The sequence below is a fragment of the Ipomoea nil genome, unplaced genomic scaffold, assembly GCF_001879475.1.
Source record: "Ipomoea nil cultivar Tokyo-kokei standard unplaced genomic scaffold, Asagao_1.1 scaffold2360, whole genome shotgun sequence".
Lineage (NCBI taxonomy): Eukaryota > Viridiplantae > Streptophyta > Magnoliopsida > Solanales > Convolvulaceae > Ipomoea > Ipomoea nil.
The window spans coordinates 41,045-67,255 of NW_017618788.1; the positions used below are offsets into that span (position 1 = coordinate 41,045).

A 26,211-nucleotide genomic window follows, 5' to 3' on the forward strand; every position below is an offset into this window, starting at 1 on the left:
AGAAGGGGTGTCGCCCGGTTAAGCAAGCTCAACGACGCTTCCGCCCCGAGCTCATTCCCTCGATTGAAACAGAAGTTAATAAGCTTATTGAGGCTGGCTTCATTCGTGAAGTTAAATATCCAACCTGGATATCCAGTATTGTGCCTGTGCGCAAGAAGAACGGCCAGATCCGCGTCTGCGTAGATTTTCGGGACCTCAATGTGGCATGCCCAAAAGATGACTTCCCGCTTCCTATCACGGAGTTAATGATAGATGCCGTGACTGGGCATGAGATCCTGTCATTCATGGATGGCTCCTCCGGTTACAATCAAATCCGCATGGCGCCGGAAGATGAAGACTTAACTGCATTCCGAACGCCAAAAGGCATCTACTGCTATAAAGTAATGCCCTTTGGTTTGAAAAATGCAGGTGCTACATACCAAAGGGCTATGCAGACAATATTTGATGATATGCTCCATAAAATGGTCGAATGCTACGTAGACGACTTGGTTGTGAAGTCGAAATTGCGCACAAATCACTTGGTGCATTTAAGGCAAGTCTTCGACCGCCTACGAAAGTTTCAACTGAAAATGAACCCCCTGAAATGTGCTTTCGGGGTTGCTGCTGGAAAGTTCCTCGGGTTTACTGTTCGACACAGGGGCATCGAGATCAAGCAAGCAAAAATTGATGCCATAATGAAGATGCCTGAGCCGAGAAACCTTCATGGGCTTAAAAGCTTACAAGGGAAGTTGGCTTACATCCGAAGGTTCATATCAAACCTAGCGGGAAGATGTCAACCTTTTAGTCGATTGATGAAAAAAGGCATCCCATTCATATGGGATGAGGCATGCAAGAACGCATTTGAGAGTATCAAGTCATACTTGATGAAGCCGCCTGTGTTAACTGCTCCTGTTCACGGTCGCCCGCTGATCCTTTATATCTCCGCCCAGGATTGTTCTGTAGGCGCCTTGCTTGCTCAGGAAAACGACAAGGGGAAGGAGAATGCTCTCTACTATCTTAGTAGAATGATGACCCTGAACGAGTTAAAGTACTCCCCAATTGAAAAGCTATGTTTGGCACTTGTGTTCGCCATCAAAAAACTTAAGCACTACTTCGAGGCTCATACAATCCGGCTTGTTTCCAAAGCGAACCCGGTGAAGTATGTTATGGCGAAGGTCGTGCTCTCTGACCGCCTTGCAAGGTGGTACTTATTGTTCCAACAATTTGAAATCATCTATGTGCCGCAGAAGTCTGTCAAGGGGCAAGCCTTAGCCGATTTCTTAGCAGACCATCCAATACCTGCTGAATGGGAGTTGTCTGACGATTTGCCTGATGAAGATGTGCTTGTCATTGAAGTCCTACCCCCATGGAAAATGTACTTTGATGGAGCTTCACATAGAGAAGGGGCAGGTGCTGGAGTTGTCTTCGTCACTCCAGAAGGCGAGGTGTTGCCATATTCATTCACCTTGACCGAGCAATGTTCAAACAACGTTGCTGAGTATCAAGCATTGATACTTGGGCTCGAGATAGCGGCTGACATGAAGCAACTGAGAATTAACATTTATGGAGATTCAAAGTTGATCATAAACCAAGTGTTGGGTCTATATGAAGTGAAAAAGGCGGAGTTAGTCCCATATAACAACTATGCAAAGATACTCATGCAATGGTTAGGGGACGTCACAATTGAACATGTACCGAGGAAAGAAAACAAGCAAGCTGACGCCTTAGCCGCATTGGCTTCAACTATTGCTCATCCTGCAGCCCGAATACAAGTATGTCAAAGGTGGGTGGTTCCACCAATCTTTAATGAAGACGGCTCAGTTGATGAAACTGTTGAACTCCCTACTGCCTCAGTGTATGATATAGGCAAAGACGACTGGAGGCAACCATTAATTGACTACCTCACTGATGGAAAGTTACCTGAAGATCCCCGTAAAAGGGTGGATATAAAACGTCGAACTCCTCGCTTCATCTACTATAAAGAAACATTGTATCGTCGTTCCTTTGATGGAATATTTCTCCGATGTCTAGGGGAAGAGGAAGCTTTACAAGCTATGCAAGAAGCTCATTCTGGGGTTTGCGGTGCACATCAATCCGGTCCCAAGTTGCATTTCCACATTAAGCGAATGGGATATTATTGGCCTACAATGGTAAAGGATTGCATAGACTATGCTCGAAGGTGCCAAGCTTGTCAATATCATGCAAACTTTATTCATCAGCCACCAGAACCTCTACACCCAACAGTTGCATCTTGGCCATTTGATGCTTGGGGACTTGATGTGGTTGGCCCAATTACGCCTAAGTCATCTGCAGGGCATGCCTACATATTAGCTGCCACCGATTACTTTTCAAAGTGGGCGGAAGCCGTGGCATTGAAGGAGGTGAAGAAAGAAAATGTTGCAGACTTTCTCCGTGTCCACATCGTCTATCGATTTGGTATCCCGCGATATATCTTAACAGATAACGGGAAGCCATTTGACAACAAGTTGATGGACAAGATCTGCAAGCTTTTTGACTTTAAGCAGCGAAACTCATCAGCTTACTATGCAGCTGCAAATGGGCTTGCTGAAGCTTTTAACAAAACCCTATGCAATTTGTTGAAGAAAGTGGTCTCAAAATCGAAAAGGGACTGGCATGACAGAATGGAAGAAGCTTTGTGGGCGTATAGAACCACATATCGCACACCTACTCAAAGCACTCCATATTCTTTGGTGTATGGTGTGGAAGCGGTCTTGCCTCTAGAGCGCCAAATACCTTCCTTAAGGTTGGCTATACAGGAGGGTCTTACTGACGAAGAGAATGCTAAGCTACGCTTGGCTGAGTTAGAAGCCTTGGATGAAAAACGTCTGCAAGCGCAAGAAAGCTTGGAGTGCTATCAAGCTCGTATGTCTAGAGCTTTTAACAAAAGGGTAAGGACCCGTTCCTTTCAAATTGGGGACAAGGTCCTAGCTGTTCGCAGGCCCATCATTGTCACGAGAAAAACAGGCCACAAGTTCACTTCAAGGTGGGATGGTCCCTACGTGATTCTAGAAGTTTACACCAGTGGGGCTTACAAGCTGATTAGTGAAGATGGTTTGAAGATCGGTCCAATCAATGGAAGGTTCCTAAAGCTTTACCACCCTTAAAACTTGGGGTGTCAACACAAGTTGTGGAAATATGATGAACGACTCATCCACCAAAAATGCAGCACGTGTTTAAACTGCTCATGCATCAGCTTTGAGCCATCAACGCAAGACCAGTCTCAACTATGTGCCGATGTCTGCTTTCCAGACGGCCATTTTGCTTGTGTGTATAAGCACAAAACTGGCGATGGACAATACTGAGGGTAGAAAGCACATAATGTAATTTGTGACACTCACCCCCTAGATCATATTGTATCGCCTTGATATAGCATAAAAGTAAATGTTCAACCATTGCCCAAAATTGATCAAACACTTTATAGAGATCAGACTTTAAATGTAAAGGAAACAACCAACAATAACGAGAATAATCATCAACAAAAAGCACAAAATAATGAAAACCAGTAGAAGACAAAATAGGCGCAAGGACCAAATATCTGTATAGATAAGATTAAGTACATTTGAACTGGACGACTCAACACGAGACAATGGGAACCTAGATGATTTCCCTAATTGACAAACAGAACACATAAAAGAGGAACTAATGTCTAATTTGCAAACTGGACAAGCCGGTAGGACTCGACTTAAAAGATGATAATGTGGGTGCCCTAGACGGTTGTACTAGACAGCATAAGAAGTCAGAGCAGGCAGAAATACACCAGGACACGACCCAAAAACTGGCAACGTATAAAGACCACTCGAACAAGGATCCCGGAGCATAATTTCTTTGGTTGTGAGGTCCTTCACAACAAAAAACTAGGGATGAAATTCAAAAACAACATTGTTGTAAGACGCAAAGCGTTGTACTAACAACAACGAATTAGACAGACTAGGAACATATAAAACATCAAAAATTTTAAGTGAATGAGAAGGTATGGAAATCAAAGTACGACCAACATGGGAAATAACCAAACCTGTACCAATGCCAACCCGCAAAGTATCAACACCATGATATTCCTCCGACTCCACTAACACACCAACAACAGGTGTGGCGTCATGTGTGGTTCCTATGTTTGGAAACCACGAGAAACCTCTAGAAGCAGTTGCTAACTCATCATGAACACAGCAGCTACGTAATTCGCCTAGGGTGCTGGATTTTCCGAGTAACGCTGGACACAACTCACAGTAGTGTGCCTATGACTCTGGCAGATTTGGCAACGAGGAATCCCTGCCTGACCACGCCGACTGCATCTAAAATGGCCACCATGACATCCCCATCCACACCAACAACCTCCTTCACCAGTCTGCCAGCTACTACGACAAACCACCATTGTAGCCGGCAAAGAGCCTCCAGCCGAAACCTCCATTGGTGGGAGAAAATGGTGAACACAAATAAATTTTTGGGCCAAAAGGAAGTCAGAGAGTTGAGCTAGAGTGACTGGCGAACCATAAGTGACGAGCTATGAAGCCATCGGACGAAACTCTGGTAGAAGTCCGAGAAAACAAAGAGATTCTGCTCGTCCAAAGATACTGGACGTCCGGCCAAAGCAAGTTGTTTCACCAGAACCTAGGCACGCCCTAGGTACTCCACAACCGAGTTGTCTCCCTGTTGCAACATCTGCAACTGCCCAAGGAGACCAAGCGAGCGTGCATGCGTGGAGTAGCCAAAAACACCCCTACCGCCTCCCAGACTAAATGCGAGGTAGCCCGTTCGACTACAAGATACAGAACTTCCTCCAAAAGAGATGAAACGATCATTGAATGGATCGACTAATCCTGTTGAATCTGTGTTAGGTAGGTAGGGTTCTCTACCGTAAGTCCATCAGACGCAGTGATAGTAGTCGGAGGACATGACACCGAACCGTCGACGTAGCCAAGAAGATTCCGTCCACGAAGAAAATGGACAAGTTATGTACGCCAAAATAGGTAATTGCGGGGTGAGTTTGATCGAGAGGAAGTGGTGAGCCGACGAAAGACAATTGGGTGCAAGCGCCAGAGAATTGGGGAGAGCCGTCGTGATTGTACCTCCGAAGAAACCTCAACGATGTTGCTAGCAGGAGAAAGATTAGACACCATAGCTAGGAGTAAGACACCTTCGATAACTGATACTAGATGGACACAGTGAATGGAAGTGTTTTGTATACTGTATGATACTCAAAGATAATCGTATGAAATATACGTACAGTACATAATTAAAAACAGAGATAAATACATGAAGTAGATCAGAGACCAACAAGGAGACTAATAGTAGAGTCCTAATAGGCTAATACACTACAAGAAAAATCGCGAATCGCGATGGAGTAGTTAAATCCAAATTAATTATTTAATTAATTCCGTTTGGAGTAGTTAAAAAGGATTTAATTCGGCCCGGGACCCCTTAATTAATTGGTATGGTCCACGATGGACCATGGACCCTAATTTATATTAAAGTCTTAAGCCTGTTAGAAATAAAGAACGAGGGCCCATTATTAATCAGATTCTAATTGGGAATCCTGAACCTATATAAAGGGAATTAGAAAGCCTTTAGAACCCTCTTTCTCCCATTCCTCTCTACCACTCGAAAATCCCCTCCCAAAACTCAGACAAAGAATTCCCCGTCACCAAACATAGGAAAGACCAATAGGAAGAGGACATTGAGGAACTTTACCTTAGGAATTGTGAGAAGTTAGATTAAGCTAAAAAGGTAACCCATGTCTTACAAAACCTATTTTCCTTGCTATCTTTTATTTATTGGCTCCTTTGAATGATTGTATGTGTAATCTTGTAATTATGCCTTGATAGAGCTTGTCCCTAGGATTTATGATATGGATTCTTGTTATTCTTGATGTTCTTGATGATCTTGTGTGGTTGTTTGCATATTCTTGTGTTTATGCGTATTTAGAGCTTGTGTTTAGGGTTTATATTATGAATCCTGTTGTTCTTGATATTCTTGGCATTCTTGGGTGGGTATATGCATGTTCGGGTGTTCCTCAAGATTTAGAGCTTGTGATTGAGTCCAATAATGTTGTTCGTTGAGTCGTTATATGTATTCAAGTCCATATTACTGTTGATGTGTGTTTTGGGTGGGTTTGGACTTGAATTTGGGCATAATTGGTGTGTTTTGGGTTACGATTGTTCCAGCGGGTAGTCGGTGGGGGACCCCCGCTGGAACGGCGGGAGGTTGTCTTCCCGCCGTACCGCCCGCTGGTACGGGCGGTGGAGTGTTTTGTTGGTCCTCGTTGATCGTTTCCCCATGCCCTGTTGTGTCTCGTTTGATGTTTGTGAGTCTAGTATGATGTCTTAAGTACCGTAAATGGGATTTGTGAGTCGTGTTTATGCATGAGGTCTAAACATATATTGTGTGGGTCCAAAGTATGGTTTATGTTATTCCCTGTAGGTCGTATGCTTAGATTGATGTCTCATGTCGTTGTGAGTCCCAATTTTGCCATTCTTCAATGATATGTGAGTCCCAACTCCAGTGGATCTTCACTGCCTACAATTCTTGTATGTTTACATATTTTTTTTGCTTTTATGATTTCTAATTCTAAATTTGTGATTACTTATTTACTTATTTGATTTCATGATAAATTTATGACTCTGTATCAGTGTATCATGTATGTGTATCAATGATTCAAATCAATGTCCCTCGTGAGGCTGAGAACTGAAAAACTGGAAAGTGCTCATGGCTAGGTAACATTTTAAATGTCGCTGCCATTGAGCTCAGGTATCAGTATAAGTATTCACTGTGATTTGTTCTTAGTTCTAACTTCTGAGTAGGTATCTATATAACTGTATAAGTATTATTGTGCAATGATGATGCTTCCACCATGTTCTCTGAATATATAGAATTGGGTTTGGTATGTTGCCTATGAAGTGTGATGTTTATGCCATAGTCATTGAGTAATGTGCCCCCAATCCTAACTTGATATGGAAAAAAAGCTATCTGAGCACTTTTTAGTAGTTTAGTCTATAATCCTTTAACTCAATCAATTGTTCCAATATTCAATGGCACAATGCAGTAAATTATGAAATGTTTTGAACTTATTATGTTTTTATGTTATCACTTATCAGTAAGAAGAATAGACTGCTCAATATTATATAATCATATATTCATATGTTAGTTGTATATTAGGTATTTGGACTTTTGGAGTTTTGGTATTTGGATTTCTGGTTTTCTTTTGATCCATGGCTCATGGCTGATGGCTGAATTGCTGAATGTTGATTGCTGCTGCTTGGAGATTGGAGAATGATGCTGATTGCTAAATGCTAATGCTGACATGCTCAAAGTTTTTGCCTTTGAAGAATTGAAGTTCTAACTCAAAGTTTTAAATTTGTAACTTAATCTGTAAATTCGTATGTTTTGAACTTTGAGTTCTATCTTGTAAGTTTGTTAATTTGATTATATGTTTAATGTTTTCTAAGTTTACTTAAGTTATTTTTTGCTGTTAAGTAGTTACTAGTTACTAGTTAGCTTGTTAAAGTACTTAAGTGTTCAATGAAACTGTGAAACATGTATAAAATTGTTTTTTTTTAAGTAAATTTTTAATTTTTGAAGTTTTTTTTTTTGAAAAACCGAACTAGTCCGACGGATACATCGGATATCCGTCGGACTAGTTCAGACAATTATCCGACGGATATTCCGACAGAATTGAACGGATAGGATGTCACTTTTAAAAACCGAAATTTGATCGGAGTGACCATCCGACACCCCGATCCGTCCGAACCCGTCCGACGCACAACCCTAGTTTAAAGCTCCAGGTTGCCGTTTGGATTATTGATTTGTGGGCAACTTGGGAAACTTATTCCAGTTGCTAGGGAAGGTAACTAACCCGTTGGGCTTGGAATCCCAATAGGGGGTGTATACACTTAAAGTTGCTGGATCTGTTTCCAATGGGCTGCGGTCCGAGCCATTGCGATGACTCTATGGTATGTGATTGATGATTTGGAGCCCTCCACACTGATCCACTATGATTCGGGTCATTGCGATGACTCCACGGTGAATGACTTGGTTGGATATGCCCTGCGTGGACTTGGAACTTTGTCGGGAATGGATTGATGATGATTCTTGTAATTCTTTGCTTATGAGCATATCTAAATGTGATTCTCTGATTGATGTTTGATTATCGTACTTCGTTGATTATCTTGGTATTCTTATCTTGGTTTCCTCGTAATGATTCTATTGTTTAACCGTTGTTGGTCGGTACTATTGAGTGAATCTCTTGATAAGTCAAATGATATGTCTATCTCTCGTTTTAAAGCTAGTGTTACTAAGGCTATACTTATGTATTCCCAAGTTTCAAATGATTTTCTTATATCTATACTATATTGTACTCAACGCGTAGTGGTGGGTTACTTAGCATTATTCGCTAACGGGTGCTACCCCTTATGTTTTTCAGGTGCAAAGTAGTTGAACCGAGAGCGCGATAGTGAAGCCCGGTAGACTAGCTTCCTTCTTATAGCTAGAAGTAGTTTGGCCTGTGTGCCCTGGAACTTGTAAACTTCTAGTTAATAGTTTTTGTACTTCTTATAGCTAGAAGTAGTTTGGCTTGTGTGCCCTGGAACTTGTAGACTTCTAGTTAATAGTTTTTGTAAGCATGTGCATTTAGATTAGATATCTAGATGTGGCATATCATTCTCCGGTTAACTAGTTAGCTTCCGCGACTTTTAATACCTAATGTTTAGTTTAAATGTTTGTTCCTAAGCTTTAATTGCCTTTGTTTAGTACGTAAAATCGGGGGTGTTACAATTGGTATCAGAGCCTAGGTTAGTGCTTTTAAGAGTAAGACTTTAAGGTGTTAAGCTTGAATCCTAAGTGTTTAAGTACCTAAGTCTTAGGAACCTTAGAACGCGCGGTGAGGTTGTGAGTTTTCTTATCGCTTTCGGTTGTGTTTCCTGTGTTTTGTTCTTCTTTTAGCTTAGGTTCTTTTAAGTTTAGGCATCGGGTAAGGGTGCGAGCTTCTAAGTTTCCTTCCGTAACCGTGCTGCTTCTGTAGAACTCAAGATGGCACCACCGAGACGTCGTGCAAGGACTTCAGAAACGCCTACCAACGAACAGCTAGCTTGAAACCTGCATCAGCTGACTCGGGTTACTCAAACGCTGAGCAACGCCCTCCTCAACAACAATCACCAACAGTATGGGAACCGGGACGTAGCACACCAAGTGTCGGGTCACTGTCCCCTAGTCTTCGCCGGGGAAGAGGATCCTACAGTGTTAAAAGAGTGGATCCGAACGTTCGACAAGATCTTCAAGGTAGTGGATTGCTCGGAGGATCGCCAAGGTGGAGTTGGCTACATTCTACCTTAGAGAAGAGGCCGACTTGTGGTAGATACACGAAAGGCCTGCTTGTAGACAAGATCCGGAGTTCAATTGTTAAGACTTGAAGGATAAGTTACGTGAGCGGTTCTACCCCGCTCATATCAAGGCGGCGAAGTACAAGGAGTTCCTCCACCTTAGACAAGTACAATTGTCAGTTATGGAATACCATAAGAAGTTTTTGGAGTTAGCCCGTTTCGCCACGATTTTAGTACTTACCGAGATGAGTAAAGTTGAGAAGTTTGTTGCCAGACTCTGCCAGACTCAACTCTGAGGCTAGGAAAGCCTTGACTGTGTCGAAGCCTAAGATTCTCAACAAGGCCTATCTCTGTGCAGCCAACCTCTATCGTGTGCAGCAAGTTCAGAAAGGAATCCGGGATAACCGAAAAATGAGTTTTGAAAGAAGTGATGCACCTGTGGTTAGGAGTTTGATCGTTACCGGTACTGAATCAGCAAGGAGTTTCCAAAGAAATGACCTTAATGGTGGTAAGACTCCCCAACCCACCCGAAGCAACAAGACTAAGGGAAGGCACTACGTTTGCAAGAAGTGTGGAAGTGACCACCCCGGCTTGGATTGCCATAGGAAGCCGGCAGTGTGCTTTGCTTGTGGCAAGAAGGGTCATCGGTCCTTTGAGTGCATGGTTAAGGAGAAGACATCATCAAAGTCAAATCCAACTGGTAGTGTGAGATCCCAGCCGGGAAATAAGTTTCGAATTTGAGGCAACGGTGGGGCAAAAGGATGAAGCATCCAGGACCTGTGTGCGAAGCCGAGACCCCAGCAAGGCTAGATCTACAGTCGTGAAATAGATGCAAGTCAGAACCAATCAAGTAAGTACTTGTACCATTTCTGGTTGTGCCCTTCTTTAGTTTTGATGTTATCCTTGTGTGATAGTTTTCGTGTTAAGTGTTAAGACTTTAGCTTCGGGTTTCAGCTGGAATAAGAGTTAACTTCGACCTTGGTTTTTGCGCGAGGTTTCTTGGATCATAAGAGATTTGGAAAAGTTTGGAAAAGGGATTTATGGATTGTCTCTGTTGACAGAATCAGGCAATGATGTGGATTGTTTAGGAAAAGTAGCTTATCAGTTTGGTTCAGTTATCTAAGTTGCACAGAAGACTTGGTTTATGATGCAAAGGTACGGTTGTGCTTCGTCGTGAGAGTTCTCCCCGGAAGTAGTAAAGATGGTGGTGGTATTAGCACATGTAAGAAGACCGATAAAGATCTTCGTTTGAAGTCATGCCAGAATCGACGAAGAGATCTGACAGTTGGTCAAGGTTTTGTAATCAGTTAGTCCAGCAGAAGGAATCGCCTGAAGTCGGGAACCTTTAACTCTTTTTAATCTGTTTTTCCTCCCTCCTTATAGACAAACCAAACATCCTTTTTGCCAAGAAATCCTTGTTCTTTTTCCAAACTTTGTTCTTGCTTTCTTCTTAAACTAATTCCGTGCAAGGTGACAACCTGGACTTCCTAAGTTGCATCGTTGTTAACCCCGATCCTTTTCTTAACAAATGTGGTCTGCGAGTTTAAAAATCTAAACCTTTCGTTCTAATCTTCCCCTTTTGCTACCGTTCCTGTGTTTGCATATTATTGTGTTTATACGTATTTAGAGCTTGTTGTTAGGGTTTATATTGTGAATCTTGTTGTTCTTGATATTCTTGACATTCTTGGGTGGGTATATGCATGTTCGGGTGTTACTCAAGGTTTAGAGCTTGTGATTGAGTCCAATAATGTTGTTCGTCGAGTCGTTATATGTATTCAAGTCCATATTACTGTTGATGTGTGTTTTGGGTGGGTTAGGAATTGAATTTGCGCGTAATTGGTGAACCCCCGAGGTGGGGAGAATTACTTGGAGGAATGTTCCAGCGGGTAGTCGGTGAGGGGACGAACCCCCACTCGATCACTCGCCGGGATTAGGCCACCATTCGAGCGAGTTGATGACCACCCGCCGGAACCCCCGCTGGAACATGGTAGCCCGCTAGCGGGCAGCCCGGCGTGAGGTTGTCCTCCCGCCGTACCGCCCGTTGGTACGGGCGGTGGGGTGCTTTATTGGTCATTGTTGATCGTTTCCCCGTGCCTTGTTGTGTCTCGTTTGATGTTTGTGAGTTTAGTATGATGTCTTAAGTACCGTAAATGGGATTTGTGAGTCGTGTTTATGCATGAGGTCTAAACTTGTATTGTGTGGGTCCAAAGTATGGTTTATGTTATTCCCCGTAGGTCGTATGCTTAGATTGATGTCTCATGTCGTTGTAAGTCCCTTTGCATGTTGTTTTCCCTTTCCCTTGTTACCCCTTGATGAGGTTGTCGTTGAGTCTTGATTGTGGTGTTATTGCTCATGGTGATGAAAAGATATGAGATTGGTGGAAAAGATATGTTAGAGGTTTGATGCACTGGGCGTGTTTATGTTATGTGCTCTGAGTGAGCTTTGATTATTGTGTCGCGGTGCGATCCTATTATGTTATGTGCACTACGAGTGCTTGATTATCGTACTACGGCACAATCCTGTTATGTAATGGCACTACGTGTGCTAAGAGATCGGTGGTATGTTAGAGGTCATGTTGGAGGGGAGCAGGCGGTGCTCCGGAGGGTAAGGGTGATGGTGTACATCGTGGTCTGGAGGTACATGTTGGAACTGTTATAAGGATAGAGATGAGTAAAGGTTGGAACTTGGTATAAGGTTGGAACATTGGCGTGTCTTATGTGGTCTTATTGTTGTCTGTTATTGTTGCATTGCCTTGTGGTTAGAGTCTGTTGTGTGTCCCTTATCGTTGTCTTGTTTTATAGTCATGATTTGCATGCTCGTGTCTTATTATGGTCTTGTGGTGTCAATATTACTGTTATGTCTTGAGTCTGATTATATTGTTGTGTGCGGGGTTTCAAAGGAGTCATTATCCTGGTTCTAAAGCTAGAGTTGTTTAGGACTATATCTATGTATTCCCAAGTCTCAAAATGGTTTTCATATATATATATATATATATATATATATATATATATATATATATATATATATATATATATATATATATATATATATATATATATACTCAATGCGCGGGAGTGTGTTACTTAGCATTATTCGCTAACGGTTGCTACACCGTATGTTTTTCAGGTACAGATTAGTTGGCTCGTGAGCGCGCTAAACGGAGCTGCGGTTCCTAGTATAGTTAGTGATTAGTCTTAGTTTAACGACTTGTGAGCCATCTTGTATTTGGTTGATGCTTATGGATTAAATAGTTAGTAGCATGTGCATCTAGGTTCTCAAGCTTAGATGTGGCATAGCACCCCCACACTATTGTGTTTGGTTTCTGTTTATTTGGGTATTAATGATAGACTTACTCTTATTTCGTAAGCTTTAATGGTTATAAATTATGCTGAAAATTGAGGATGTTACATTTTCACAAACACGTACTGTTACTAGAGAGGCATCCTTATCAGACCGAGATGGAACCCCTCGATTCTCATCCTCTCCAACTATTCCTTCAACATTCGCATTAGCATTCCCCTTAGGGGCATTTCCACAAAAAGGTACAAGAACAGTAGCTTCATACTTACCTGAGCTCAAGTTGTTTGCAAAAAGTTGAAGGTTATTGAAACCGTCTTCATTCAGAGTTTCTTTCTCAGCTTGCCCACTTCTCAGACGATTGGAGAAGCGAAGAAGGCGCAGAGAATCGAGGCGAAGTCGTCCAACAATAATCGTCCAACTATAACCTGTGGAGTAGATATTGCCAGATTGGAGAAGTGAAGAAGGCAAGATTGCGAGAAGAGAAGAGTCGAGCAGATCTAAATAAAGTGGATTTTAGGGTTAGGACTTAGGCGATGTTATCCGCTAATTTATGTGTTTTTCAATTTTTTGTTTTGTATTAGACTAATGGGCTATTGGGCTAATAAGTAAACATTCATGGCAGAATGAAGTAAAAATAAAAAACACAAATTGCGACGGAATTAATTCCGTTGTTAATTCCGTCGAAATATTTATTCATTTACAAAAAAAAAAATAAAAAAAAAATCATCCCTTTTGCGACGTAATAAAATCCGCCGCAATTTCCATTGTTATTTCGCGACGGAAAGTAAATCCGTCGCCTTTTGCGTCGCTAAATAGACGACGTAACTTACATCCGTCACAAATTTCGTAGTGAATATTTTGCTGCCAAGGTTTCGCGGGTTTTATTTTCTCTTTGCGTCAAAAATCGCGACGAAATTAATTTACGTTACGAATTCCGTCATTAATTTGCAACGGAAACTATTCCGTCACAATATCCATTGCTATATTGCGACGGAATAATTTCCGTCGCGATTCGCGTATTTTCTTGTAATGATACCAATGACCCCCATATCTTCAGTGGGAATCAAACTCTCACCTTGTCACTGCTGAAGTTAAACTTCCAAAATGACCCTTAAACTATTGAGTTAAGTCCCGTGGAGCACAATTTTGTATTTTTTTTTTTTTTTTTTGGTGGGTGTTAATCCATCTATAAAGGCCCAACAATATAGGTACCCTTTGAATCCTAATAGGATATTTGAATGGAATATAAGGGTGTAATTTAGACAATAATGGTCAATGGAAGAACAAGCAACTTGAGTCACATACCTAGATAGAGTAGGTCGGAATATCAGTAGAAGTGGAGCTATATATAGAAGTTAATCGGTAACAGTATATATAACTTATACAATACAAGCATATATAATAAATGAATAGTGATAGCCATTTTTTAAAAAAAAATTGCGTCTGAGTATCGATTAATATTTTATTATAATGTGACCTATTATAATAGCAATCATTAATGATAAGTTGTGTGGACCATATTTTGTATAGTGCAAAATAATGTACATTCAATATGAAAATAATGCATTTTTAGTATATTAAAAATGTACATTGTATTTAGGAGATGTACATTATTTGTGTACTGAGTGTACATTATATTGTATAATGTACGAGTTAATACCATCCGAGATCCTCCGAGTATAGTGGTTTTGCCACGTTTAGTCCTAAACTTTCAAATTGACCATCTGTGGTCCATCGACTTTCAAATTTAACAATCTGTGGTCCAAGTTAACCACATATGGTCCTTCAACTATTAAATTTTAACCAACCATGGTCCTTTAAAGAGGACCACGACTGGTTAAATTTTGAAACTTGAAGGACCATAAGTGGTTAACTTGGACCATGAATCGTTAAATTTAAAAATTGAAGGACCACAAATGGTCAATTTGAAAGTTTATGACTAAACGTAGCAAAACCACTATATTCGGAGGACCTCAGATGGTATTAACTCTATAATGTATATTCAGTATACAAATAATATACATTTAGTATATTAAAAATGTACTTTTTGTTAAGGTCCATACAACACTATGTGGACCATGGTCCACACAATAATTTGCCTTACAATAGAGTCTGGTCTAGTGATTGAAATTTGAGCAAATTATACTATATAGGTCATAGTCCACATTGTACTGCGGACGACTAATAAATATTTATTTTCAGTATATTGAAATTTCTTCTTATTGTATTGAATGATCATTTTTAATATATTCAAAATAAACCTATAGTACATTAAAAATGAATATTTTAAAAATAATTTTTTTTTAATGTTACTGACCCTATTACATTGTAATATCTGTTCATATACTTTCACCTCCATTGAGGCTGAAACTCGTAACCTTCCAAATCAAAATATATGTTAGTGTTACACCTTACCATGTGGGTCTAGAATATATTTCTTAATCCCTCTGTAGCTTTTATAACCTCTTAGGGAAAATAACGCATTACAGAAAATCTCCATATCCTATCAATACGTGGAAATTATAACCGCCCCCCCCGCCCCCCCCCCCCCCCCAAAAAAAAAAAAAAAAGGAGACCAGTAGCGAGAAACAACATGCTCTTCATCAATCTCTATCAATTTATCAGTTTTCATGGAAACATTATGTTTTTCTTCCAATTATAGTTATGGTTTTCATGGAAACATTATGTTTTTCTTCCAATTATAGTTATGGTAAATCATATTGTGTCTAGATCTATCTACTATACTAATAAAAGCCAAAAAGAGTTAGGTTTATAATGGGTAGAAAAAATGATGGTCAAATTTTTTAATCAAATGAATGGCTAAGATTGATCAATTTTAATTTTTTCTTAGATTTCCTAATTTATCCTTAATTATCCGTTAATCTGTTAACTTTTCCATTAAATATTATCTTTTCCGTTAATTTTTGTTACTGTTAACTTATGTCTTAGGTTCGAACCTCATTCCAATCAAAATTAGCATAATTAGTACTAATCATCACTTAAATTGCTGCAAGGGCATCGGGTGGCTTGTTTAAGACCGTGAGACCAGGGGCATAGGCATGAGATTTGGCTAGGAAATCTGCAGCTAAATTTTGTTCATGAGAGCTAGAAGATATGACCTAGCCATCAATACCCATGAGCTCTCTTTTGCATGCCTGTAGAATATTACTAGCGACATTACTGATCTTCGATGTTCTTCATAACAGCTTCCACTATCCTCTTGGAATCGCATTCAACGCTAAAGTGCTTGCAACCAATAAGCTTAGCAGGTTGATTCCAAATCCTCTCCACAGGCGTCGCATCTGCTTGAGCTCGTAAATCCTTGCTTCAATCCGATCGTGTCTTGCCAGCCAAAGAAAAGATTGGATCTTGCTAGGAACTTTAATTAGCTTCCATATTCTGGTCCAGGCTGGGTTAGTAGGTTGGTTGCGAGCCCTTTTTGGTCCTCATAAACTTTAAAACCTCTTGGTAAGTAAGAGTATTGTCTGTGGTTTGTCTCCCGGGCACGAAGCTAGACTGATGAGGGCCAACTAGCTTCTGCATTATGCATTTGAGTCTCGTTGTAAGGGCTTTGGTTATTATTTTGTAAGACGTGTTGCAAAGGCCAATTGGTCTGAGTTGCTTCATGCTCTCCGGACGGTTAATATTTGGGATTAGAGCTATCAACGTGTCATTACTTCCCTTAGGAAGCTAAGTCTGCCAATTTCGAAGAAAACACGAGCAGAGTTTGTGATGGTGTCACCCACGATCTGCCACTGCCAGGTTTGTTGGTAAAAGCCCACATGGAAGCCCTCCGGTCCTAGGGCTTTCAAAGATGGCATGTCGAACAAAGCTCGTCTGATTTCCTCCTTTGTGAAGGGACTATTTATGTGCTACAAGTCTTAATTGCTGAGGGATGGAAAAGTTCCTCTAAGAGAGTTTTGGGAAGTCGTTGAGCCATCATCCGCAAGTAAACCTGCAGAAAAGGAGATAATGTGATTCATCATGGAGTCTTCGTCAATGCATGCGTTATGGAGAAAGCTTCAAATGGGTTATGAAGAAGGCTTCAAATGGATGTCTCAATACATCAAGTAGATGCAGGTGTTATTTCATACATTGAGCCAAGAGTGTTTGCCCTTCTTGTGAAAAGTGGTGGTTGAATATATCTCACAATTGATTCTAGTTTTTTGGTGAAATAATGACAAAGAGCCATTAGAAGAGTCATATGTTATCGTCTAATCAGAATGGTGTACATTAGCCAGCAAACCGCAATATTGAAGTTACTATGGATGTTTCGTACAAGCTCGTTGGCTTCATCGACACTAGAAGTTAATCCCTAAAATAAACAAAAGTCAAAGCTTAAATTAAATTGGTTTTGAGAAAGGATTCTCCTAATTGCGAATCGAAGATCACGTTTTTTATTTTAATTTTTAAAAATAATAATTAAAATAATTTTTTTATATATAATTAGTATTTTCACTCGTGTGTTGCACGGAATGGATTTGTTATAATACTTTAAGAATATTTGGATCGATATACAAATATAAATTATAACAACGAGTATTATATAAAGCAGTTGATGAAATGGATTGCATTGATTATATTTTCTAATGTTATCCGTGATTGAATTCGAACAAATAATGGTCCAATTATTCGTGCAATACCCGTGCAATGCTCCTGCGATGGAAACAACAGCATCCACCAAGTAAACAATTGGATGTCAATCTTGTTACCCAAAATTAGAAACGGTACATTGCCCAAAAACTCATCTGACAAGAGAGCATCAAGCTTTCTTTATTGTACGCATCCGGTGAGCGGGGCCTTGTCTCCGGTGCTTCAGGGAGAGCAACTGGAATTCGATGGATGTTGTTGTTTACTTGTCGCACGGGCATCGCACGAGCATTGCACGGATAATTGAGTAATTATTTGCTCGAATTCAAGTAAGGATAACATCAGAAAACATAATGAATGCAACACATTTCATCAACTGCACTATATAATATTCGTTGTTATAATTTATATTTGTATACTTTGTATATCGATCTAAATATTCTTAAAGTATTATAACAAAAAATCCATTCCGTGCAACGCACGGGTGAAATTGCAAAAATGATTGAACTAAATGAACCGCATACCTGAATTAAATATGCTACTTGAATCATGCAACCAAAAAAAAAAAAAAATTATTGGGCGTTATCACATTCACGCAGTACGCGTAAAAGGAAAAAATAAATTGCAATCGAATTTTAACAATAACTCAAATTCCATATTAGTAATTAGAGATATCTTATTCGTGCAATTATATTTGCATTTACTTGGATAGTAACTAATTAACGATCCAACATATCTCGAATGCACATCAACAACATAATGATCCTTCAAGCCAACACTTGATAGCCTTGACCACGTATTGCGATTTTGGGGGCCATCTAAAGTTTCTTACACTATAATCTCATTGCACACGATATATCCATCTATGCTGCCACCAGTACACATGGCACACTACGAATAAAAAAAAACAAAAAAAAAAACAAAAAAGAAAAAGAAAACATGTACTAAAGATGAAGATAATGATAATGCTACCCAAAAGAGCATTAGAGAAATTTAAATCAAAAGTAGTATTTATTTAGACTATCGCGTTTAGACTAAGTATTTAGACTAGCGTTACTACAAAGTTGCAAATATTTATTTTAGTGACAATTATAATCAATCTCTCATATAGAGTAGTACTAGTAGTTATAAAACAATAACAAGTCTTAACATGACCATCCACAACATGTATTTATACATTATTTAAGAGAGTAAATACCCAAAATGGTCCCTCGACTATAGCTAAATTCACAAATTGGTCCTCGACTTTCAATTTCAACCACTTAAGTCCTTAACTTTGTAATTTTGACACGATTTGGTCCTCCATCTATTTGACCGTTTGTTGACCGTGATCGACAATCTCCAGAAGAACCTTCAGCTCTCGTCGGAGCACGTGGAGGCCTCCAGGATGACGTTGCACTGGTTCGGAAACACGTCGTCTTCTTCGCTCTCGTACGAACTCAACTACATTGAATCCAAAGGGAGGATGAAGAAAGACGACCAGATTTGGTAGATTGCTTTCGGCAGTGGATTCAAATGTAACAGTGTGGTCTGGAAATGCAACCAGAACTTTAAAAAATCGACGATGGACCATGAAATTAAATATATATCCTCAAAAATCACTGTCAACAAACGGTCAAATAGACAGAGGACCAAATTGTGTTAAAATTACAAAGTTAAGGACTTAATTGGTTGAAATTGAGAGTCGATGACCGATTTGTGAATTTAGCTATAGTCGAGGGACCATTTTGGGTATTTACTCTATTTAAAATGGAAACACAATGAAAAGTAAATCAATGTAATATATATATATATATATATATATATATATATATATATATATATATATATATATATATTATATTTATATACATTACTATTATCAAATAAGTGATTCGTACTTTTTGATGAGTCAATAAATACTTCATGGATTCAGTCGCATAAATCCATACATTAAAAAACTCCAAACTTTGTTCGAATAATAATAATAGTAGTAATAATAATAATAATAATAATAATAATAATAATAATAATAATAATAATAATAATAATAATAATAATAATAATAATAATAATAATAATAATAATAATAATAATAATAATAATAATAATAATAATAATAATAATAATAATAATAATAATAATAATATAGGATAGTGACATTTTTCAATCACATTATTGTTGATGGGAGAAAAGTCATGGCTTCAATTTTTATAATCAACAACTTTGTAGTAAGGTTGCACAGGTTGACAATGATGTAAGAATAATTTTGTCCAATACAAAAAATAATAGTAAAATATTTGTAAAGTAATGTACAATTGTACCATTATAAAAAAATACAAAAAATATTAATACCATAATAACCTACATCATTCCAATAATGCAAAAGCATAATTGAAATAATAACCTACATCATTCCAATAAATATTTGTTATTAATTAAACGATAAAAAAAAAAAGAAAAAAAAAACGTAACCTAAATTTGTTTGTTTTTTTTTTTTATTCAAGAAAATCAAATTATTTTTAAAGTTCCTGATTTATAATCTTTGATGCTCAACTTTGAATGCTATGTATTTAGTCGGGCTAATTATTATATTTTTAATACATTTTAACATATATTTATAATATATATTTAATAATTATGTCAACTCTAATTGGGATGGAGTTCGAACCTAGGACCTTTCTTATATAAATTAATGAGTATGTTAAGAATGATAAATAGTCAACGGAATATTCCGTTACAAAAATTTATACTAATTGAATATATGATTATTGAAGGGAAGAAAATCAACTATCTATCTACTATACTAATAAGAGTCCAAGAGAGTTAGGCGTATAATGGGTAGAAAAAATGGTGGTCAAATTTTTTAATCAAATGAATGGCTCAGATTGATCTAATTTTAATTTTTCCTTAAGATTTTCTAATTTATCCTTAATGAATATGATTATCCGTTAACTTTTTTGTTAATTTTGGTTAGTTCACCGTTAACTTATTCATTAATTTCAATAAGAAAGGTCTTAGGTTTGTACCACATCCCAATTAAAGTTGGCATAATTAGTACTCTATTTTACTCTTATTAAATTAAACAATAATTTAGTAGTTACAACAAAAAATAATACATATGCATTTCTTTAATTTAGAATTATGTGTCTACAATGTCTTTATTCAAAAAAATTATTCATTATCAATAAATTAAATAAGAGAAATAATTTCATTAGTTATATTGTATTTATTTTTCTCCAATATAAAAATTCTTTACATTCAAATTCATCAATTGATTATATTCGCTACATTGTCCCTACAATGTCTTTATTAAAAAAAATTATGCATTATCAATAAATTAATTAAGAGAAATAATTTTATGAGTTATATTGTCTTTATATTTCTCCAATGTAAAAATTCTTTACATTCAAATTCATCAGTTGATTAATATATTCACTACATTGTCTATTATCTTTTTTGTGCACTATTTTTTAATTAAATATCAAAGTTATAATACAAAATAATGCTATATATTTATTTACCAAGTATTTTATTAATATCATGAAAAAATTAAAAAATATAATTAATAAAGTCAATCATATTAACTACTTGAGGAAATTGTTGACAAAGAGAGTATTCAAATCACACAACAAATTGAAGTAAGAACTACCTCGCAATGTTCTTGTTTGACAATCAGCAGTTAGTGGATTTGACTAGCGAATTATATCAACGGTTTGTAAAAAGATATTTGAAAAAATTAGCTGTTTAGATTAACATGTAAAATGACCTAAGGGTATACATTTATTTAATAATAATAATAATAATAATAATAATAATAATAATAATAATAATAATAATAATAATAATAATAATAATAGTAATAATTGTTTTTAAAAAATAAAAAAATATAATTAAGCCAATCATATTAACTACTTGGGGGATTTATTGACAAAAAGAGTGTTTAAATCACACAACAAATTGAAGTGGGAAACTACCTCGCATTGTACTTGTTTGGCAACCGGCAGTTAGTTCTTCAATATTAGTATATATTTAATATTTTATGCCCTAATTTTTATTTGTTCTCCCTTATATCCCGTATTTGGTTTCAGCCATACCTATACGATTATTTTATTGACAATTATAATCAATCTTGACAATATTATCTTGTATTTGTAAACTTAGAATACATATTTAAATACGCAAATTCAACATTAAATTATCTATGCATGAACAATTCCAATATAATCTTGCCTTGATATACTTTAAAGTACTTATTTAAATAAATAAATAAAAAAAAAAAAAAAAAAAAAAAAACATTGGTCATTATCCCAATCGCGCAATGCGCGTAAAAAACTAGTAATATAATAGAGGGTAAATAAGGAAAATCATTAAAAAAAATACTAAAATCAAAATAATACAAACCATTCATTTTAAGAAACAACTACGACATTTTTTTTGTTCTAGTTAAGGGCCTAACATTATTGGCTCTTATTAAATTTGTAGATGTAGAAATAATAATTTAGTAGCTACAATAAAAAATAATACATATACATTTCTTTAATTTAAAATTATATGTCTACAATGCCTTTATTCAAAAAAAAATATTTATTATCAATAAATAAATAAATAAGAGAGATAATTTCATTAATTATATTATCTTTATTTTTCTCCAATATAAAAATTCTTTATATTAAAATTCATCAATTGATTATATTCGATACATTATCCCTCCAATGTCTTTATTCAAAAAAAATATATTAACTATCAATAAATTAATTAAGAGAAATAATTTCATTAGTTATATTGTCTTTATTTTTCTCCAATGTAAAAATTCTTTACATTCAAATTCATCAATTGCTTATATTCACTACATTTTCTATTATCTTTTTTATGCATTATTTTTTAATTAAATATCAAAGTTATAATACAAAATAATGCTATATATTTATTTACCAAGTATTTTATTAATACCATAAAAAAATTAAAATATATATATAATTAATAAAGTCAATCATATTAACTACTTGAGGCATTTGTTGACAAAGAGAGTATTCAAAACATACAACAAATTGAAATGGGAAACTACCACGCAATGTCCTTGTTTGACAATTAGCAGTTAGCGATTAGCGTTAGCGGATTTGACCAGCGAATTATATCAACGGTTGATAAAAAGATATTTGAAAAAATTAACTGTTTAGATTAACATGTAAAATGACGTAAGGGTATACATAATAATAATAATAATAATAATAATAATAATAATAATAATAATAATAATAATAATAATAATAATAATAATAATAATTGTTTAAAAAATTAATAATAATAATAATAATAATAATAATAATTGTTTAAAAAATAAATAATAATAATAATAATAATAATAATAATTTAATAAAAGAAATAAAATTAAAAAAATAAAAAATAAAACATATGGGGAGCCAAACGTTCGGCTCTCCTTAGTTTTGCTACTTTTCCCGCATCATTGGGAAAAGTGGCATGGGAGCCTTGAGGCTCCTATAAAAGGAGCTTTAAGGCTCCAATTTAAAAATTAAGCTTGTCCATCCGTTGATGGGCAAGCCAGCGAAACTGGCTCTTGTTATTCAAAGACTCGAACTGGCTCTATAGTAAATTTTAAAAAATAAAATAAAATAAAATATAGAAGTGTTTTGCGAAAATCACTCAAAAAGGCTAAGTGAAAATATTGTTAATTGCAATGTTTGGGTTGCATCATATTTACCAATCGTCAAATATCTTTGGGTTACATTATAATTAAAAATTTTAAATTTTTACTACTTCAGTTAAATTCCTTAAATTAGGAATTTCTTTATCTATAATAATTTATTTAACAATAATGGTTAAACTAAATGAACGCTTAGCAAAACACCTAAATGACTGATACTGTTGAATCATTCATTGATCTTTTATATATGTGCTTTTATTAAATATATTGAAACCCTTTGCAACAAAAATACTTAGTTACTATTTAAAAAATGTTTAGTAACAATTATAATGAATCTCATATATTACATTGTATTTATATACTATGAGTTACATATTTAAATAAATAAATTCGATATTAAATTACTTATGTATATTATGAACTTCTCATATATAATCTTGCGTTGATATACTTTCAAATATTTATTTAATTATAAATATTGGGCATTAACTCATTCGTGCAATGCGCGTGTGAGAGCATCCGCATCAGTTGGGGAGATTTGGGGGAGAATGTAAGAGTGATTAGGAAAGAGAATGTGGGAAGGGGAGGAAAAAAAAAAACCAAAACTGATTTTTTAAAAAAATAATAATAATAAAGTAATGGCCTTGGACGCGCCCCGGCCGCGTGCAACGTGGCAGTTGCTGTGCGCGTTTGTTGTCTTCACATTTATTTCTCTTCCTTGGGAAGAGAAATAACTTAGCATTTGCAGAAGAAAAAAAAAACACTCTCTCGCCTCACCTCACTCCTCCAACATGGCATTTGCACCTCAAAAGTTGTGAAATAACTCTTCATTCTTCTCTATAGTGGATGCTCTAAAACTAGTTTTATGATAAATGTGTCAATATATTTTAGGGAAAATTGCATCTTTGATCCCTGAGTTATACCCAAGTTCCGACTTAGTCCCTGAGTTATGGCCGTATCCATTTTTAGTCCCTCAGTTATGAATGAAGTGGCGCATTTGGTCCCTGATCGTTAAAACTGACGAAAAAATTAAAATATATTTAAATAAGGGGTAAAGTAAGAAATTCACATTTTATTTTCCTTCTTATATCAAAACCACTTTCACAACATTATTTTTCACTTCTAAGCCTCTTATTTCATGATTGTTCAATTCTAGAAGTAGAGGAGGTGATGTATATATATATATATATATATATATATATATATATATATATATATATATATATATATATAAAATATAATTTTCATATATTCTCTGGATATACGATTCTTGATTAAGTTACTGCAGATCTTATGAAAGAATTTTACATACTAAAAATCTCAAGTTACTCCATTCGTGAATTTGTCATAAAAATAACCTGAGAAATTTAATATCTTCTTGTATTTCAAAAGTTATGGTTTGATTACCATTATGTTTAGTAAGAGAAATCAGAAACTTTTAGGATGATGTGTTTTGCATGCTTGAAGACAATGATCAAGTGTTCTCTTGTTTGTACTGAGTCACATCTTCCTTATACGAGACTCAGGTTACTAACAAGTCATACGAAGATTATTGAATTGCATTTGGAATTGAAGAACCTTGAAATAAAATGCTAGGAAGTTGAAAATAATGTTGCAAAAGTGGTTTCAATATAAGAAAGTTAATAAAATGTGAATTTCCTACTTTACCCCTAAAATTTTAAATATTTTTTAAAATTTCTGTTAATTTTAACGGTCAGTGGCCAAATGCGCTACTTCACTCATAACTGAGAGACTAAAAATGGATACGGTCATAACTCAAGGACTGAATCGTCACTACCATTATAACTCAGGGACCAAACTCGCAATTTTCCCTATATTTTACATCTTTGAGTTACAACTTTAAAGAAGTTATAACCACACACCTTAGAGCTGATGATAACTATCTATTATTTTTCATGGAACTAGAACTCAATCCAGTTATTAGTCAGTCTTGAGCCATTTTACTTGACCTTCATTCTTCAAGTTCTTTTTCTAAGCCAAGTAAATTGATTTCACAAGGCCAGATCAAATAAAGTATGAGTAGGTCAGAATTATAGCCGAAAACAAAAATATTTAATTATACTGCTTAGATCAAAATCAATCCCTCGTTTTCAAAAAAAAAAAAGATCAAAATCAATCCCTTAACACAAACGTACAAGCTTTATTTACTTGTTAATGTAAACTAGATAAGCTGTTTTGGCACACAGGTATCTCAGTGTTGACCTGACCTGTAGACTTGCACAAACCAATCACCATGCCTTGGCTTCTGACATCTTCAAATATATACTTGGGGTAGGTATTTACTTGGACACAATTACTTGATCAATCATTATATATATGTTCTAAACTTCTAAGTACTAGGTAATTTGTGTAACTTATTTTTTAAATTTGTTTTCTTTATTTTCTAGTTTGACCACATGTTTTCTTGATCAATATCACACATTGAGGCTAATTTTATTGGTGCCTGGTAGGATTCAAAGAGTGACAAAACATTCACTCATAGATTTTAAGATAGTTGCATATCGAATCCTTTATGATTACAGACCAATGTTATTTCAGTCACGTTCATGATGAGTTGTTTTCTTTTACTTTTTTAGTTTGACCACATATTTTTTTATCATACTTTATACCGAAACTAATTTTATTTGTGATAAATAAAAGCATAAAAAGTGACAAAATGTACACTCTCTAATAAATTTTAAAGTAGCTACATTGAGTCCTCTTTAATTAAATTTGAAAAGACCTAATTAACATTATTTTGTTGGATACGGTTAAGCACTTAAATTTCTCTTCTATGTGGTAAATAACTTTTTTTGGACCAAAGTCTGTGTATATTCACTATAATATATATTTGTTGGGCCTGCAATTTCTCGTAATCTCTGAACTTATATAATATGTTGATCATTGTTAGTTTCATGAGGAAGTCACTGACATTAAATGTCATTGGACTATGAAAAATGGTTGGAAGTTGGAGCAGCAGACGTTTCGACAGAAGAAGAAACGTTTTTGTTGGAAGCATGTGAATGTGGAAAACTAATTCCCTTATATATACACTTCCCCATTTTTCGGCAGTGACACTATTAAGAAGAGGATAAAACCATTTTGTCTTTTTCTTTCAAAAGACTGAATCCCAACCCTACAAAAAAAAGGCACAAAGAAGAAATCTGGTATAAATTATTGTGAGTTTGCCGAACTTGTTGGGTACTATCTTTAATTTATCAAATATTTTGGAGGTCAACTTAACTTGTATTTACTTCATATATTTTTTTGAATATTCTCGTACTATTTATATTCATTTTATTTTGTTTGTGGTCGTTGAATATTTTGAATACGAGATATTATTCCTATTTAGTACTAAATGTTAAAAAA

General features: G+C 35.9%; 1 protein-coding gene across 1 annotated transcript; it reads left to right on the plus strand.

Annotated features, from left to right (window-relative positions):
• Positions 1-791: 791 nt before the first annotated feature.
• LOC109152024 lies at positions 792-10,049 on the plus strand. Its single transcript, XM_019299608.1, has 3 exons — positions 792-3,079; positions 9,011-9,267; positions 9,583-10,049. Exons 1-3 carry the CDS (start codon positions 792-794, stop codon positions 10,047-10,049), a joined length of 3,012 nt encoding a protein of 1,003 aa, XP_019155153.1.
• Positions 10,050-26,211: the final 16,162 nt, after the last annotated feature.